At 37.0% G+C, this 20,456-nt stretch overlaps 1 protein-coding gene across 1 annotated transcript; it reads left to right on the plus strand.

The window, feature by feature from the left end:
• Positions 1 to 5,955: 5,955 nt before the first annotated feature.
• Positions 5,956 to 18,500, plus strand: LOC129264471 (ankyrin repeat and SOCS box protein 2-like). Its single transcript, XM_054902355.2, has 6 exons — positions 5,956 to 6,356; positions 8,740 to 8,886; positions 9,773 to 9,994; positions 10,745 to 10,937; positions 11,592 to 12,214; positions 13,421 to 18,500. Exons 1-6 carry the CDS (start codon positions 6,056 to 6,058, stop codon positions 13,558 to 13,560), a joined length of 1,626 nt encoding a protein of 541 aa, XP_054758330.2. The 5' UTR covers positions 5,956 to 6,055; the 3' UTR covers positions 13,561 to 18,500.
• The last annotated feature ends 1,956 nt before the right edge of the window (positions 18,501 to 20,456 follow it).

Raw genomic sequence — 20,456 nt, forward strand, 5'->3', positions numbered from 1 at the left:
CTGAAACAAATGGTATGAAAATTAGGCTGGGCTGGAATTAGCCTTCCAATTTATGTCAGTTTTTGAGAGGTAAATCGTTTGGAACTTGCAAAGTTAAGGGCGTTTTGATAAATTAATGATCAACCTTGACCAGTTTTGGTTGTTTAAAGGGGAATCCAGCCTTGGCCATAAAATGTTGTCTTGGGAAGGAGAAAAATAAATTAAACGGAAAGGTGAAAGTTTGAAAGAAATCGGACAAGCAATAAGAAAGTTATAGCTGTTTTAAAATTGAGATCACTATTACTATGTCGATTTCAAATTGGCAACTGGGGAAGTAAATTATGACAAGAGGCAAGAGGGCCGTCTGCACCATCCCGAGTTTTCAAATTAGCGCGCTATTTCTGATCCGGCAAATTATCCCGATCTGAAAAATCTCGAGATAGTTTGCAGTGGAGACGCAATTATCGCGCTAGTTCGTAGGATTAATCTCGGGATTGCAATCCCAAGTCAACTCGGGTTTATTTGCAAAATAGCGCGCTATTTTACGAATTATCCCGCTAATTCGTAGGTGCAGACGCACTCGAGATTGGACTCGGGGTAATTTATTCATGATGTCAGTCCATAATGCAATTCGCGTTCCACTTCCGCCTTGGTCAAAACATAAACACGTGCGAAAGTCAACTTTATACATGCGAATAGATATCATCGCGAATAGCGTTCATCAATTGCCTAATCAGCAACGATGGTGTCCCACCAGTGAATGGATTTTGGGAGAGACCAGACCGAAGGGGAGGCGCTCATCGACGATGGTCATATTCAATAACAACACTGACAGCAGTGTCGTCTTATTCCTTCGCAAAATGTGAGCAAATAGCATTTCTTTCCTCCTTCTCTCCCTCTCCCTCTCTCTCTGTCGTTGCCTCCTACTCCGCCATCATATTTAACGAAGAATACATCACTTCTTCACTCGCTGAGCTGAGAGGATTGTTGCATAACACCGGTCGAATTCGGCGAAAGTGCTAGTGAAAGGAGTACATTGCTTGCATATCGCGGGAAGTTATTCAAAAGCGCGGGCCGTTTAAACTCCAAGATCCGAAAGTGCGCATGCTCGGAATATCGGGCTTGTTGCCTCGCTCGAGCAGGAATCGCTCTTCTTGCGATGGTGGAGACGGGGTTTCTTGAATCTCGAGATTAATCGCGAAGTAGGCCGATCGGGCTAAAATCTCGAGATTGAGCAAACTCGGGATGGTGCAGCACCGCCTAAGGACAACTTTCCCATAGGCCATGTACTTTATTATCAGGGATTTGTGGTTTTCTCCTAAGTACCCATTCCCCTGGGGCAGTAATCTAAATATAACCCATTTAGTATATTGTTTTATGTCCTCATGAAAGAAAAATATAATTTTAAATAAAACTTTCAGGAAAAATGACATTTTAGCCATAATATGTACTGGAGTACATGAAAGAGTAGTCCTTGCCTTACATCACTATGACATCCCAAATGCGGCAAATTTGAAGTCTCCATGGGTATAGTGATTACCAATATTTACAACTTTTAAAAATTCATAATTTTTTTGTTGTTTGTCCAATATTGTTCAAACTTTCACCTATCAACTTGTCCGATTTTTCTTTTCCTTATAAAAACAAGTTTTCATTTAATTGGGTTGGATTCCCCTTTAAGCAAATTTCATAAATTATTAAATTGAACTTTAATGCATGAGTGAACACAAATTAAACTTATGGGGCAGCATTTCACCTTTATCATGTGGATCTCAGCAATGTGTTCATGGAAGTCGGGAGAATAGGGGGTGAGATAGGACTTAAATGGGAGAAGTAGGTTGATGGAATAAGGGTGAACAGAACATTTAGCCCCCCCCCCCTCCCTCCCCTCCTGTTTAGAGACTGATTGCTATTGTCATGTACACATGAAGTCCAGAGCAGAATGTTGATTTAATTACAAATTCTGAATTGGGGCATCAACTTTTTCCTATCAATCATTTAATCAACAATTTATCAGTAAATCAACGCATTCATTGTGCAATGTGATCAATCAAACAATCAGTTTTTTTCAATAAATTATTTCGTTAATCATCATAATCAGTAAATTTCTTGGTAATCATTCAATGAAAAAAAAATTGACCTTCAGCCACCGGTCACTTGGCAGTTAAGTTTTGAATAGGCTACAATCCAGGGGAAGTGAGACAGAGAGAGAGAGCGAGGGGGGGAGCCTGGGAAATGGACGTGGAGGAGGAGGGTTCATATGACTTTCAATTTTTTAAATGACAAAAAGAAGAGGGATGCCCTTTTAACCAAGTCTTACCATATCTCGCCCTCTTGCTTGTAACAGGTACCATCACATTACTCTGACTCTCACGAACACACTGCTGAGGTCCACAAGATGAATATGCTACACTAAAATTACAATTCCGGTTCACTCATGCATTAAATTTCATAGTAACTCATGAAATTTGCCTAAGAAACAAAAACTTATTTCACTCATTAATTTAGCATAACACCCTTAGCTTTTTAAGTTCCAAAGGAATAACCACTCAAAAAACTGTAAGGCTAATTCCTGCCCAGCCTAACCGAGCTTAGTCTCTCAGGAGGAGAGAAGTGGGGGGAGGGGGTAGAGATGGAGGGAGGGGTTGCTAAATGTTCTGTTGACCTTTGTCCCACCAACGTACTTCACCCACTTAAGTCCTATCTTACTTCCTGACTCTCATGAACACATTGCTGAGATCCACATGATAAAGTCAAAATGCTGCACTATAAATTGCAATTCATGATCACTCATGCATTAAATTTCAATGCATGAAATTTTCTCAAACAACAAACTGATCAAAACTGATCATTAATTGATATTTTAATTCATCACAAAACCCTCAACTTTGCAAGTACCAAACAAAAAAACCTGAAAGATTTTGGAGGGCTAATTCCGGCCCAGCCTAATTTTCATACCCTTTGTTTCAGTGGGCAGTGCTTGCTCAAGCATGAATGGTTTTCCAACTTTTTGAAAGTTGACTTTATTGGCTTTCCATAAGTCTTTCCCCCAAAGTGATATATTTTTTATTTGGCAGCCATTTCAAAAGTGTATATACAGTGTGTCCCACAAAAAACGAAACCGAGATTTATCGATGATTTATCATAACTTAATCACAAATAAAATAGACAAATGACCTACCATTGTAAAGCTTAGAATCTCCTCTTTCATCTGAAATTATTGAGATTATTTCTCATTCACGCATGAGTAAGCAAAAGCAATTTGAAGAGGAGATACCAAAAACTCATTTGGTGGGCTGTATCTGGGTTTCAAAAAGAAAAACACATTTTTAAAAAGTTCATTATCTGCTCTTTAATTTGATACCTCAATTTTAGAAAATGGTCAAGAAATAACAAAGTACTGGTTATTTGAAATAAGGCTTGAATTTCATTAATTTCATAAAATTAAGAGGTTTTACAGGCTAGCGTTCAAACTCACTCGACACTCAGTTTTGTTGACGATCAGCCATGCATTAAGTCTTTTGTTAACCGTGCGATAGCTTCTGTGGGGATACTGGTGAAAACACGTTTATTTAATAAAATTATAGAAATACAAGCATTGTTTCGAGGGACCATAACTTTCTTACTTCTTGACCATTTTTTGTGATTAAGGTATCAAATAAAAGAGCAGATATTTAACTTTTAGGCATGTGAATTTCTTTTTGAAATTCAGATACCCCCCCCCCCCCCGCCAAATGAGTTTTGGTAACCTTTCTTCAAATTGTTTTTGCTCACTCATGCATGAATGAGGAATAATCTAAGTAATATCAGATGAAAGAGGAGATTCTAAGCTTTACATTGTCTATTGTATTTATGATTAAGTTATGATAAATCATCGCTAAATCTCGGTTTCCTTTTTTGTGGGACGCACTGTATATATGTTTTTTTTTGGGGGGGGACGCACTCTACAGTGCGTATCAAAAAAAAGTTTACACTTTGAAAAAGCCCTGGAAATTAAAAAATATACAACATGTGGGTAATTTTTTCTCATATAATCTTAGGTTTGGGTCTCATCTATCCAATGAACGTAAACATTTTGACAGAATATTACACTTGAGTGAGCACTGTCCATTTTTGTAAAGCTCGCAGAAATCTGTTTGCGAAGAAAAGCTTGTTTTCACGCTGAGTCAAGGGGAAAGGGCGAAATCAAACTTACCCTGAGAAACATTTATCATACATTTCCCTTGCACTTTTAGTCCATTGAAATAAAACAGATACATTAAAGCATTTTGTAACAATTTTGCCACCCAAATTGAAATTTCAACACTTAGTAAGCACAACCTTTACCCTTTTTGTGCCAGCTGGATCTGAGGACATAACTGAATCTGAACAAAAGTTTATATTACACATCTCCAGCATTTTTTTACTAAGTTTTTATCATTAAAAGTGGGTTTACATTTCATTTTTGTCTCACCTGCATAGCAGAGTGAGACTATAGGCGCCGCTTTTCCGACGGCGACGGCGGCGGCGGCGGCGTCAACACCAAATCTTAACCTGAGGTTAAGTTTTTGAAATGACAGCATAACTTAGAAAGTATATGGACCTAGTTCATGAAACTTGGCCATAAGGTTAATCAAGTATTACTGAACATCCTGCCTGAGTTTCATGTCACATGACCAAGGTCAAAGGTCATTTAGGGTCAATGAACTTAGACCATGTTGGGGGAATCAACATCAAAATCTTAACCTAAGGTTAAGTTTTTGAAATGTCATCATAACTTAAAAAATATATGGACCTAGTTCATGAAACTTATACATAAGGTTAATCAAGTATCACTGAACATCCTGCATGAGTTTCACATCACATGACCAAGGTCAAAGGTCATTTAGGGTCAATGAACTTTGGCCGAATTGGGGGTATCTGTTGAATTACCATCATAACTTTGAAAGTTTATGGATCTGATTCATGAAACTTGGACATAATAGTAATCAAGTATTACTGAACATCCTGTGCAAGTTTCAGGTCACATGATCAAGGTCAAAGGTCATTTAGGGTCAATGAACTTTGGCCAAATTGGGGTATTTGTTGAATTACAGCCATAAATTTGAAAGTGTGTTGGTCTAGTTCATAAAACTTGGACATAATAGTAACCAAGTATCACTGAACATCCTGTGCGAGTTTCAGGTCACATGATCAAGGTCAAAGGTCATGTAAGGTCAAAGAACTTTGGCCACGTAGGGGGTATTTGTTGAATTGCCATCATATCTCTATAAGTGTATTGGTCTAGTTCATAAAACGTGGAAATAAGAGTAACCAAGTATCACTGAACATCTTGTGCGAGTTATAGTAGTTTTCAAAATCAGCACTGCTGCTATATTGAATCGCGTGATGCAGGTGAGACGGCCAGAGGCATTCCACTTGTTCATTTAATACTTGTTTCTCCACACTTTTCCCAAGCTTGACAATGATTAACAAATGAAAATCAAGCCTAAGCCTTTTCATGTAAATCACAGCTCAGTGTAAAGCAAATATCGTCACGATGGCCCCGGTGTGTGGGGGAGTGGGGTGGGGCACAATGCACTCTTCGAAGTGTTTTGGGCAAGGAAACAAGTTTGAAAAGGTAAAGAGATCTTCAAATTAATTTTTCTAGCTAAATTCCACGTGTTCTTTATGATTAAGGTCTACTTTTCTTTGCATAACTATTTCAAATTTCTGCGCAAATCATTTTTCACTAACTTTTCAAAAGTAAGTGGTGCTCACTCAAGCGGAAATATTTTTCGACGGTTATATCGCCATTTGCTTAAATGGATCTATACCAATGTTAAAATGTGGAAAAATCTTCAGATTATTACAAATGTATAATTCTACAGGATTTTTTCTAAGTGTAAACTTTTTTTTGATACGCGCTGTAGTGTATGTATAGTGTGACAGTGACCCCACCATGTATATTTTATTTGAATCTCATTCAATTTGATTTTTTCTTTTATGTTACATTGCAGATTTGTGTTCAGTTGCTAGTTGGTCACTTGAAGTTCACCATCCCATATTTGAGAAACATCCGGCCACACTGGGAAGACATCCAGGACCTGTGAAATAGATGGACGACTACTTTGATGAGGATGGGGCTCATCACTGGGTGGATGAGGATGACCCTTACGTGGAGTTGGATAGCTTCAACGACGACAACGACCAACCTCGGTCCAGTTCGGATGGCTCCAGCAGCGATTGCTGTGATGTCGTCCTCCCGTACGAGAGTGAGCATCCCAACAAGTATGTCCCTTGGGCCATGAAGCAGTATCCTCCGGATGTCATTGAGGCATGGACCATGCTTCATAACTGCACGCTGTCCGGCAATCAACAACCTGCTCCAGAGTTCTTGGACAAGTTGTCCAAAGAAGGTACTGGTTTCTCATAGACTACTCAATTATTAGTGTAAACAAATCTATTTTTTAACATTACTTTCTTTTGTTTATCTTCTTTTTTCTTATGGCAAATGAACAACTTGCTTCAGAGTTCTTGGGCAAGTTGCCCAAAGAAAGTACAGGTTTCTCATAGATTTGCCCTCATTGGTGTACGAAATTCAGCACATTTCACAATCATTCATACTATTAAATGCTTACTTGGTAATTTATCCGAATTGGGTAATATTGTGAAGGTCAGGCTCAACCACTGATCTTCATTTTAGCAGGAATGTGTCTCAAACAGGTTACTTGTATGAAGGTAAAACTATTTATTGCAGATAATCCACAATAGCCAAAGCCAGTAAGAAGAGATATGCTTAGATCCCATATGGATGTCACTTTACGTTGGGCCTGGGACAAATACTCTTTGTGCCATGTGATTATCAGAAATCGCAAAAAAATTGACCTATTTACATGACCTGTAGACCAGTGGTCACACATAATGCATTAAGTGACTTATTCGAGTGTCCAAGCACAGCGCTTACGACATGCTCATCAACAGAGCTGAATGATGCGCTGTCACCAGTATGGTCGTCGTCGTTGCTTCTGGAAAGAGTTACCTGGAATTTAATGAAATTATAGCATGAATTTCATTTGTTATCTTGCACTTTATCAAATATTAAAGATGATAGCGACCAACTTTAAATAATCGAATGTCTACAATCAGTTATGAACATCTAGCGAACATTTGATTAGTTTAAACAGTAAATGTTGAACTGCTGATTGTTGGTAAACTGATTGAATGCATTGCTTGTTTGAGTTTTACTCCCAGGCCTATTGTACCTTGTGCCATAGTCTGAGAAGTAGGGGCTCATCTTTTAATCATTACTTCAGTCAAACCTGCAAAGCCAACTTCGAACAGACCATCATTGGCAATAGCCATGTAAACTCCTCAAAAAAAGTTTTGAAATCTGGCTTTGATCGATAATCCCTCCTCGGTTTTAGTAAATGTCAATGTGTGATTGATACCAATGAATATCTCATTTAATTTGCTTTAAAATGATACCCTACATGATATGATTATAGTTCACATGGAGGTGCAGTGCCTTGAAATGTGAGGCAAAGTCAAAATTCAAAAGTTGCAAAATTACACAATATTGAAAGTCACTGTTCCTTTTTTCCGTGATGATGAGTGAGTTTCTCAGCGGTTTCTTTTGTTTTCATGCACCTTAACATCAACTTGAAAGTGGAATCAAACACACCTCTGCACAAAGAAACAGGCAGGGTATTTCATACCATGACTCAAACCATCTCACAGAACCATCACTAGATAAGATAAATAAGATTTTCATCTCTATTGACACAGACAAAAAGAATCATGTTCTTTATTGACCCCTCATGACTATTTCTGCTCGTTTTTCAGCTTTTCAATCCAGACCTCATCCAACACTTTTGAATCCTGTTCTTTTCGTGATGGCATGATCATAACAAGCATGGTATCATTTAAAGAGAATGAAATAATCTTTTGAATAATATCAAAATGTCTTGTGTAGAATTGATAGTTGGGAGAAATTAATGGTGAAACTCAGATTTCCAATATTTTTTGAAGGGGTTTAAAAAAAAAAAACATGGATACAGTTTGTTGTGTGCTGCTGCGCACCTGACCTTGAAGCTACAGGAAAAGTACTCCATGACACAATCAACATTATATGTAATGGGGCCATATCAACGCCGAAGAAACAAGACGCACACGCACAAGAGAAAAAGTGTGGAACTTTGTGCACTCTTGTCCTTTTGGAGTACTTGTGTTTCTTGTGGCCTCAAAAGAGCACATTGTTCTTCCATCCATTTTTTTAAAATATCAATGGTGATAGCTTTGGATGGTCTGGAAGGAGGTTTCACTGTTTTGACTGTAGCATTATTTGGCAGAAAGAGTATCATCAAACTAAATTATGAAATAGGTATATTATTTCAAGCATCGCGATTGGCCAATACGTGTCACATGACATCCAACTTTTTTTGTGCACTGCATGGCAGTGCAAAAGGTGCGCAACAAAAATTGATATTGCACGCTCACGCGCCAGTGCGGTAGAAGTCCCGGGAGATTTCCAACAAAACTGTACTGTAACTTTTTAAGAATTTGTTTCTTTGTTGCTATTTTCTATAAAATTCTAAAACAAATAATGCACTTGCACTGTCGTGCGTAAAAGTAAATGCAGAGAAAGCTCGGTTTCTTCAGATGGTGCACACTGGGCACTCGCCGCCAGCGGCTCGTGCACAGTGCGGCACCTATCTAAAGAAACCTTGTGTGCTCTGCATTTCCACTAATGCACATGGCTGCATGCATTATTTGTATACTATTTCATCCCCCCCCCCTTAGTACTGGATCAACCAAACCATGAAGGGGAAACACTGCTGTACATGGCTGCTTTCAGGGGACACTACCAGATGGTTGCTACGTTGCTCAATGCTGGAGCAAACCCTCACAAGGGAGATGAGTTCTTTGACATGACTCCACTCTTTGTAGGTAAGCTAAGTAGGTACTCTAGGGGATCATTTCATGAAACGAGGTAGTCCATTTCCATCCTACCAAAATCAATGCATCTTATTGGCTCAGAGTGGGTTTTTTCAGTGAAAATTACTGACTTTTTGCTTCCTGAAATGCCCTCCTTTACATGTATTTGCTGGGTGATATTTCAATATCATCAAAATTATGTGATATTGAAACAATTAATGGTTTTATGATTATGTTGATATATCGTGGTAACACGATATGATCAAAATATTATTAATTGCGAGAAGTTAATCACTATTTATTGACCACAAATGCTGCTCTGTATTGCTTCAAATCAACTTAGAACTTTGTAAGTTGGTACACAAATGCCCGTTATTCATGGACAAACACTGAAGAAAATCTTACTGTCATTTCCCCCTTCCCTGCTTCCACCGAATTGCAGCTCATAATGAACATATATATTGAATCGTTGGACTCTGCAATATATCGTGTTACTGACACTTTGCTGGCAATAATCAACTAACATTGAAACCAAATATTGACCAGCCCTATTCTCCAGAGCTGAGACGACTAGATAATAATTTCCTATTACTTCTTTTATAATGAAATCAGTGATCAGTTCAAAGTAAACTTTGCTTAGGTTGACTTGAATATATATATATATATATCGAACAAGCTAGCGATACAGTATTCTTGTATTGTTTTACACCTAATGTTTGTAGTAAGTTTTCTTTTTGGAAGTATTGAAAGATAAAATGTTATCTCTTCAAATATGTGAGCAGGCCTTTAAAGCCTTTCATTCAGGATGTCAGTTCTCTTTCTCTGTGTCTGTCTGTCACTCCCTTTCTCTGACTGCCATTCCCTCTCTCTGTATCTCTCTCTCTCTCTCCTTTTACAGCTGTACAAAATTGTCACATTGAGTGCGTCAACAAGTTGCTAGAGCATGTCCCTGTCAACCATGAGAACACTAGCGGTTTCACTGCCCTCTTCAAGGCAGCTCAGTTTGGACCTCACAAAGACATGCTACGTTACCTCAGCCAACCTCCACCGCATCTACAGGAAATAATACATAAAACAAGACCGCAGAATGAAGTTATCTTAGATACTCTGCTTGAAAAAGGTAATCAGCAGTACTGATTGAGTGGTTGATTCATCAATTTTCCAATACAAAAATTTATATCATAAATAGGAGTGGACTATACATGGGTCAAAAATACTTTTTTGTCAATTTGATATGGCAACAGTTTTTATCTGTTCCTTGTAATGTACCGGTATCTCAACATGAAATGACAATCCATATTGGCCGCCAAAATCACAGTTTTAGCCACAAATTCTTTATTTGGTGGTCTTTTTCTCTTGTTTTGGTGTCTATTCATATGTTTTGGGGGCAGGCAATCTGTTTTACCTGGAATTAGTACTTAAAAACCATTATTTGTAGAGTTAAAGGGTAATTTTACCTAAATTTACACATTTTTAGACCCATTTTTCAGCCAAAAATTAGATTTCATCGTCTTGTGGTCCTTGGATATTGGTCGATACAAGTAGTTTCATATAGCTATATTGCTCTCATTCCTCTTCTTTGGGTTCTATGGATATTTACGAAATAAATACCCAGGTGAGGTAAATGGGAACCGGCAGGAAGTAATTCCTCAAAAAGCTGTGGGCACCAGAATTGGTAGACTAGCTTAGCCGGGGTAATATAGGAGCGTCTTGAGCACCTAGCTAGGTGGGTACGCGCGCTATACAAATCCCATATTATTATTATTTCAGTAGCTTATAACATTTGGTAATAATATTCATTGACTATTTACATCATGAAATTGTCCCAAGAAAGGCAAGAACACTAACTACTTGTCTTCATCTCGATCAGGAGCCGATGTAAACTTCACATCCAAGGTTGGACTCACACCTCTGTTGGTGGCCACCCGGGAGAACAACGTGTATGCCGTGCGGAGGTTACTGGAGTGCGGGGCCGATCCCATGGCTCTATACAAGCATCCTATCTCTTCCATGAAATCACCTCTCTCTGCCCTCGATATGGCTGCCGAAGATGAGAGCACGGAGTAAGGAATGGATAGAACACTTTTCTCTTGCCATTTAATAGAGTTTTTGTGATTGGTCATAGTTCTGATTTCCGCAATTGATTACATTGCTTATTGTATATTTTCATAAGTACAAAAAATCAGCCTCATGATCATTCACAAGGTCAAAACTCATTTAAAGTCCAAAAGCTTTTTTTAAATTAATATTTCATTTTTTCTTAAATGAAAATTTTACCATGATTTTTACTCTTACTACAATTAATATCCAGGAGAACCTAATAATTTAAGACGTAAGAAAGCAATATCAAGGTATATGATCAAATTCATTCATTTTTCGTGTTCCATATGAAAGGAGAATCAGAGGTAGGGAATACAAGTATGACAAGTATATGTTTTTACATGTAAATTTATGAAAATGTTTGACATGCTGTTTAATTGAATTGTACAACGCAATGCAGGCAAGACTGCCCGGGATGTTCCACTTACAGTCGAACCTCCGATCCCCCTCCCTGTTGCCTCCACCAATCTCAATTTGTGGACAGTAACTTTGTTTCAGTATGGGTCCATACTGAAACAAAATCACAGTCATCAAATTGATAAATTCATACTATGGATTTATATTTCATATCTTTAGTACCCAAAGTGAACCTGTTATTTTCTTTTCTTCCTTTGCAGATCATTACAAGTCATTCTAGAGAAGTGTAGTGATAATAAGACCTTAATGTCAAGGAACAGTGCAATGTGCTTGGCGGTTCGCAAGGGGAATCTCCCCTGTGTTCAGGCACTCATCGATACAGGATTTGATGCTGACATGGGTGTCAAGCTACCCCCAGCAGAACTTGAGCAGTTCCGATCATCGGAAGATGCGCTTCCTATCCTCACCTGCATTGACAAGGTTAATCTTGACCTAGCGAGGTATCTCCTGTCAAGGGGGGCATCGCCGCTTTATCACAATCTTCCCATCGCCGAGCCGTTTGATAGATGCCCTGTCTACAATGCCTTCCTAAAGAGCAGGGCACTCCTGGAGATCCTCCTCGCTCACTGTGCCGACATGAAATCTTGCCCGACCCTCAGAGACGTCCATTTTCCTATCAGAGATCCTGCTGTGTGGGAGCGAACGCCGTCATGCTTTGAAGTCATATTGCGGGCTGGATTCAGGCTTAATTTAGACTCCCTGAATTTCAGTGATATTCATCTGCAGGGAAGGAATATTGAGGACGTCGCCAGGATTTGGTGGTTCTATACAGACGAAATTCCAAAGGATGAATATCTCAATGCGATTCTTGTTGACTTTATTGGTAAGGAAACTACAGTTTATGTTGAAGTTTTATTCATTGTGTATTCTCTTCAGTTGAAATAATACATCTTCATAACATCAAGGCTTGCTGATTGTTGTGTCAGAAGCATGTCAGCTGTCATTTTGTTATGCATTTGAAGTAGACCACCAGTCTAATTAATCATGTTCATTAATTTCTAAGTTTCACTTGTGTGCGTAGCAGTCTATTCTAAGTTAGTAGAATCCCCCCAAGGGTACAGTCTATTCTAAGTAAGTAGAACCCCCCCAAAAAATAAGGGTCTATCTATTCCAATTCATGATATGATTATATGAATTTATATGCTCTAAAGTAGCTATGATGTTGAGGATATATACTACATCTGTGTATGTTTGGATGAATTGTGTGAGTGTTTGTGAAGATTAATTTTGATCCATCTCTATCTCCATATTATTCTTTGCGATAGATAACAATTTTAAAGAATGGAATGGTCAGAAATTTTCAGGATATGATCTTTGTCAGTAGTCTTCTGATATCCAATAATTTACTAAACATGTAGGATAAGGGTGCAAAGTGCCCTTATAAATAAAAATAAAAACAATAACTGAAGGATGCTAGATATCTCAAAATTCAAACTGTCACAAGGTTCAAAGTTGAGGAATATTTAACAAAGACAACACATTTGTAAGATTGGAATTCTTGATGATACTTGAGTATAATTCACATTACTGACACTTTATCAAAACTTTATAGATTCACTATAAATCTAATTGTTAATGAAATTCATAGTAAAACTATGATATCAATACTTCACCATATAAACTGATGAGAATTTGAGTGTGTCCAAGGTCAGTGATTGCAGAAGCCATCTTGAATTGGTGATTAATTACAATTAGTAAGCCCTATTATCACTTGTTATAACTTAGAGGTGCTAGTCTTCTGACTTCTGCCTGATTGCATCCCACAAAAAAAGCGGTCTTTTGAGTGAGATATTTCAATAATTGGATATGTTTCGATCATAAAATTTTGATCAATGGAAAATCAAATCTCTCTGAATTGAGACTGCAACTTGATTTTGACATTAAATTTCCAAACTGTTCTTGATCATCTATGCGTAAACAATTCATATCTTATTTGGTATCAAATGAGGAAGGAAAATTGAATTCTATAATGATGTAAATGATGACAAAGCTGAATAAATTTTTGTTCCATTTGTCTCCTTTTATTCAGAAATGCCTCGGTCACTGGCTGACCTATGTCGAGTGACAATACGAAGGAGCATCAGCTTTCCCAAACTAGCCAAGCCTTCGACATCTGTGAGGCTCTTGCCAATACCCCAACACCTACAGGATTACGTTGGACATATGTGAACGGAACCAAGACAGAGAGAAGCAGAAAAGTGCAGTGTGGTGACGGGTGTTGTGGCGTGCATTTGTAACCCGAGCTGTGTGGGGTAGTTACAAATAAATGCAGTGGTTTGAGGTTTCAAGCCCTGGTTACGTCTTTCGGATCGTGACGTTAAAGATCGATCCCAGACGTCCACAATCATATCTGATTGATACATGTCTGACAAAACTCAATTACACATAGAGTGTGATGATGACTGAAGACAAGAAGACATGTTAGCGAGTCTTCCTCAACGAATTCTATTTGACAAGATCCAGGATTTCATTTTGCCTATCTTACAATTTTAACTTGACGAAGGGCAGCACACTATGAGAATAAAGTTGAAATATATTATCACTGAAGCTTCAATAAAAAGAAGACATTAGGCCAGCTAATGATATTGTAACTCTTAAGGCGTCAATATGTTTCAGACTCTATCTCCGTAACCCCACTCCAGCTCACCAGGTCCCCAGGAAAGCGTTGTAAAGATGTCATCTCTAACCAAGAGTTTTTTCCCCCATCTCCGTATTTGTTGTATTTCTTATTAGCCTTGGCTTGACATTGTGTGTCAATTATTCATAGGGAATAGGAAAAATAAATTGCTATATCATGTTTTTACAGCTGCCCATAATGGTATACTCAGATATGCAATATCTGCAACCCTGCTTGGAAAAAAGACCCAATTTCTTGTCTTCCAAAACTATTTCTTCATCTTATTTAACTTGGCTTCCATAGAGGCGATTAGGAACCCATGCTCAACCTTCGCCTTTCAAGCTGTTATTTTCAAAGCTCTGCATAAAGGTTTTGCCTGATTTTAGGGCCAACAAGCTTTTGAGGAAATGAACAAGATGTTAAAGTTTCATTGACGTTGAACAAAGTGTGTTTGTAGTTGTGACCTACCACCCCCAAACCACCAATAAGTCGCCAGGTAAGGCTCTCTGTAAATAGCCAAAATAGTAAGTTAGTCTCCAAAAACCAAAAGTTAAAAAAATAGCTCATCTGAAAGAGCAATTCTTCTTCCTACTGTAATAATTTGAAGTTGTGAAGTTGAATAAAGAAAAGATACAAGATTTTCTTGGACACTACTTTTTCGGACTGCTTGGAAGTTTCACTGAGATTGCACAGTATGCACCTTGTTTTCTCCTTATTTTTTAAGCTCTTGCTGAATTTCCTCTGCATTCAATCAAGTACTTGTAATGGTTGGTCAATTTTAACACATCATATATCAGTTTAAAGCTTAGGAAATAAATTTTCAAGCTCAATAAAAATCTCAATATTCATTAGGGTGGACCTATTTTTGGTTTTGGGGTGGCGGGTCACATCATCTTGAAAGAAGCAATGTATGAATTTTTTTCATAGTTGATTTGATTTGACTGCCTTCAAAATAATGTAATAGCTTTGATTGGTGTGGAGTTGTTTTTTATTGTAGGACTATCATAATATTCTATATGGCTGAATTGACAATTTGAAAAGATCAGATGTTGTAGACAATTAGAGATGAAACACCAGATATATAGAAACTATTGATCATAGAAATTAATTTGAAAAAAAAGAAAGATTTTTAACTTCCATCTAATGAATTAGAACATTTTAATTCAAGTTCGATTCTGTGCTTATCAGTGCAATAAGATACAAGGAGCATATTTGCTGCCATGCCAAGATACTTTTAAAAAGATGGAAAATTTTTGTTTGTCTAACTTGTGCTTTAAAAGAACTTATGTTATACCTTGCTGGCATGCATAAAAATAGGTTATGGTATTTGATATCAAGTCTCAAAGAGACCATTGAATTCTTCCAACATTTTATTATTATTATTATTCCTGGAAAATACTAGTTTAAAGCTGTCACTAATGTGTTAATAAACAAGACATTCAAGTAGTTATGCCACTCTTCACCCAGGTGATAATTTGTAATACAGGAAGGATGCGTGATGCTGCAAAAGATGGCACACATCTCTGAAATACTGCCGGTCTTGGTCCCTCTTCTCTGATTAATGTTTACAAACATTTTCATGAAACAAATATTTGTTTTACCGACCATTTTTATGAGCTACCAGAGTCCTTGCATCTGATTGGCTCAGAGCAATTTTTTAAAACACTCCCCTGGTATTCAACAAATATCGTTGTTACTTGAAATATTCATAGCTGACACAGTGTAAGTGCATTGCTTTATCTTGGAATGTATCTAATCACAAGAGAGAGTGTGAACTTACAATTCATGTATGCATTCTTGTAAATCAAAGCTCAAATATATCTTGCCAAGTTTGGTGACTAATCTTGCAATGTTGGTGACTTTGCAATAAGAAAAGTAGTCAATAGCAGGAATAGCCACATTAATATAGCTTAATGTAAATGCCATTGTATTTCTTTTTGAATGGTTTGATATGAATTATATTTCATGTTAGGGTATGTGTGTGTGCGCCCAACTCTATTATCCATCATTATTTTTATTTTGAAAGTGAGATTTGATTGCTTAGTGAGTGATAATGAAATTTGATTCAACATGGATAATTCCTGTGAGTTTCGTTTTGTGATTCTGTTGTTTCTGACTTGTGATTTATCCGAAAATTTTCAGGGTCCATTGTCACAAAATTTGCTAAAATAGTGCTACTGTAAATATGTACCTTAATTTGGCTGGCAGCAGTGTCTTTACTGATATGGCAAAAATTTATCACTTTTACTTATTTTCCATTAGATTTTTAAATATACATATCAATGACATGTGTTAAGCTAAAAGATAACTCAGTTTTCAGAATTTTGCTCAATGGCTCATTATTGGTAATGCTGTTTATGGTTATGAAGTTATAAGTTTCACAACACAAACAGAATCCAGTAGGTCCATCTTATCTGTACCTGAAACAAATAGTGATTTTCACTGACTATTGTTATAAGCTACTGAAATCCTTGCATCTTATTAGCTCAGAACAAATCAGTCTGTGGAAGTCACTGACAAGCTGCTTCATGAAACCCTACCCTCTTTGACACTAATTACATGTCACATAGAGGTATTATTGCCTATTATTATTTGGATGCAGGGTTTTAGAGACCCAGATAATTTTGGACATCTTGCGAGGTTGTTTCAAAGAGACAGAATATTAAAACTGGTTTTTAACGTGCATGCCTATGAAAACCATCCAATATTGGACGAATTGAATATTTTGCCCCGCCCAAAAGATTATCATTGGTTAATAAATGATTGTGCACATGAAGCTTATGTTTTGTCACGATGAAATTACACTGCGTATTAGTTGCCGGAGGTGTGGTAAAGGAGCAGAGCGAGATTGCGTAAATTTATTGAATTCAAATGCGCTTTCACTTTACGCCAGCGCATCATTATAGAGATTTCTTTTTAAAAAATAACAATATTCAGGCGCCATACTCATGATTTACAGGATTGCCATAAATGATGGTTAGTAAAAACAATTTTTTGTTTACTTTATTAATTTATGTTTAGCTTTTTGTGGGGGTATCTAAATAATAATAATAATATTGGATGACCAATTTTCGTGGGATGCGTAGAAATATTGTTACTCGCTGAAGAACAATATCGGATTCGTCTCGGACTCTTCCAATATTGTTCTTCAGCTCGTACAATATTTCTTCGCATCCCACTCAAGGCCATCCAATATTCCCTAAATACTCGTGACAACAGCCATAATACTGTGCATTCCAGAAAAAGGAAACCTTTGTTCGGAGGTAGACATCACGATCATGATTTATGTTTTGATTTAAAAATTAGACACTAAAAGTAATCAACTATGCTCGGCAGATTGCAAGCAATAAAAACAAGTAGGGTTGAAACAATTAACACAGAATCTTTCATTTGAATCTGGGGAGCATATAAAAAAAATCAATGATCAGTGATATACACTGACTTTTTTTTCACAAGCTGCTGAAATTATGCATTTGATTGGCTTTGAAGCATCATGTCAGTAAAAATCACTAAGAAGGTGCTTTAAACAGTCCCCCTGTATTCATTCACATACAGAAAAAAGAGTCATTCCTTTCTAACAGGTTTTCATATAATAAAGCAATCTCAACATAATTATGCATGACTTGATTTTTACATTTAAATTTCATACTTTTATTGCGGTTCCATGCATGACCTCTCATTGTGTGTCAAACTAAAGAAGAAACTGAAGCTCAGTGTTTTGATAATTTATCAGTTTATTGGGCTGGAAAAATAAATGAGAATACCAGTTTCCCATTTTTCTGGGACACTGAGTAATCTGTGTGCTTCTGTCTTTGGGTTTTCAGTACTGGATCCCATTTCGTAAACACTTGTTACAATAACAAATGCACAATTTCTATAACAAGTTTACTGTCAGCCAGTCAAACTGAATGATTCTAATAGCTTAAAACTGTTATTGAAGATTTGTTAGATTATCATGTTTCATGAAGTTTTATGAATTTCAAACAGGCCCCTGGACTTTGTAGTAACCTGTATTGCTTCTACTTGTTGCCAGGGATTTTATCTAGGCCCTCTTTTGTTCATTAGTTGATATTAATGTGTGTGATGCATGTACAGTAGGCATATCAATACATATTACTTTGTGTATAATTGTGTATGTCATAGACCATGTGCACTTAAACATAGGCCAAACTATCATTTTATAGCATTGTGCTATGCCAATGGTGTGAATGAGAAGGATATAAATCTAGTTGGTTGGTGATCATGCCATAATATTGCTATTCTTGTGTCATTTCATATTCGGTTATTAGCACAATTTTAACTTTTGAAACTTCTAAAATCATGCCTTGCATTCATCCTTGTGTCATCATTACATTGTTTGATTAGTTTGTTCATTTGTTGTTCATACATTACTTATATTTATATTTGCCAGTATGTTATTTGAACTTCTATTTCAAATTAATGTGAACATGTATTATTCATGTAAAATATTACCAAATATGAACAATGTCCACATTGAACTGTATGTTTGTTTTATTGTTTTATTTACTATACTGTTTTTTTTGTGGTGTAAGTACTCAAACTAAATAATTCAACCTTTAAGGAAAGACAGATTAGTACAAAAAAATTGTATTTTTTTCTTTGCATTGGATTATAGATAATCTTTCACTCAGATGCACGCACGCTTAAAACTATCCAAACATTGAATCTGACAAACTGAAACTTTGGTTCCTCACCTGTTTCAATATATATTATGGTAATTATATAATTATCAGTTTTACAAGTATAAAAACTTGTATAAATATAATCAATTTTTGGACCAGATGCATACAAATAATTGCTTGCAAGCTTTACCGTCAGGAATGGGTGGTATTCACCTACACCCAATTGCACAGGAGTAATTGCTTGAATATCAAGTATTTGCTTAAAAAGATCTGCGTAAAACCATGCTTTTACTTGCAATTACTGCTGATTTTTTTCAAGATATCTTGGGCATGAATGAGCTTATGCTTAAACAGATCAGTTATGTTTAATTCATATGAGAAAGAACATAATCACTGAATTTATTTTCATACATGTTTAAAATTGATTGAGAAATGTTTGTCTATACCCCAATTATGAGACATGAAATGTTAGTTAATTTGATACATTTCTCAGCCCGAATGAGCGGATGTGGAGCGCTGTGGCCCAGTGGATTAGTCTTCTGACTTTGAAACAGAGGGTCATGGGTTCGAATCCCAGCCTTGGCGTAATTTCCTTCAGCAAGAAACTCATCCACATGCTTGTGCTGCACTCAACCCAGGTGAGGTGAATGGGTACCCGGTAGGAAGAAATTCCTTGAATGCTTGAGCACCTAGGCAGCTCGGCTAAGGCCGGGGTAATAATAGCAGGGCCCGCTGGTAGACATTTTTCGAAACTAAAGTGGCTACCCTGGGTAAATATACCTATATTATTATTATTATTATAATGAAGGGTTAAAAGAGATATGTTTGACTCTGATGGAGAGTGGAAGAATGCTCCCATGTGCATGACGTGTGCAGCCAGTCAAATATGAAACCTTGCCTTTGAATCTGATCGCACTTGTGTGACTGCTTCACTCTAAATTGCAGGGATTTGAAACAAATCCAGATGAACTGTAGTTAGGGACCAATCAAATTCTGGATTTAATTTGAATCCTAACAATTCGTTTTTAAATCTCGAATGATTTGAATTAAATCTTTGAGATTAAAAGAAACTATTTTTAGGATTCAATCTAAATCAAATTTCAATTGGTCCCTAGCCACAGTCCATCTTGATTTATTTCAATGCAATTGAAATTTGCAATTTTAGAGTGTATTGTTGAAACCCAAAGCAAATGCTAACTCAAGACAAGTGAATGTTGGGGACAAACAGATGCTAAGGATAAAGCATTTTGCTTCAGTTTTACCATTTGCTTCAGGTTTTGATAATAGTATCACTGGTGCGACCTCAATCTAAGGCTTGTGTGACGTATAACCCTGTATAACAACGTTTTCTTAAAAGCATTTGCTTATTTCTATGGATGCTGCTTCTAGCAATAGGATAACATAAAGTAGCAAAAGGATAGGTGGAAAAATACTCCTTTTTATGCATTTAGCCCATTGACATAATGTACCCCTTTTTATGCCCTCGCAGACAAAGTCCGGAGGGGGCATTAAGCGTTGCCCCTGTCCGTCCGTCCTCCCACTTGGTTTCCGCGCAATAACTCGAAAAATATTTAATGGATTTTTAAAATTTTTGGTGTATAGGTAGATGACACCAAAATACAGGCTAAATTTGAATTCGGAGTCCGCAGGTCAAAGGTCACAGCTCATTATATATGCGAGTTGGTTCAAAGGTCTAAATTTGTTTATTATATATATGCATATTGGTTTCTGCACGATATTAAGTTCAATCATATTGAATGAATTTCTGATCGTGTTAAGCGGGGGCATCTGTGTCCTTTGGACAC

The sequence above is a fragment of the Lytechinus pictus genome, chromosome 7 (genome assembly GCF_037042905.1).
Source record: "Lytechinus pictus isolate F3 Inbred chromosome 7, Lp3.0, whole genome shotgun sequence".
Lineage (NCBI taxonomy): Eukaryota > Metazoa > Echinodermata > Echinoidea > Temnopleuroida > Toxopneustidae > Lytechinus > Lytechinus pictus.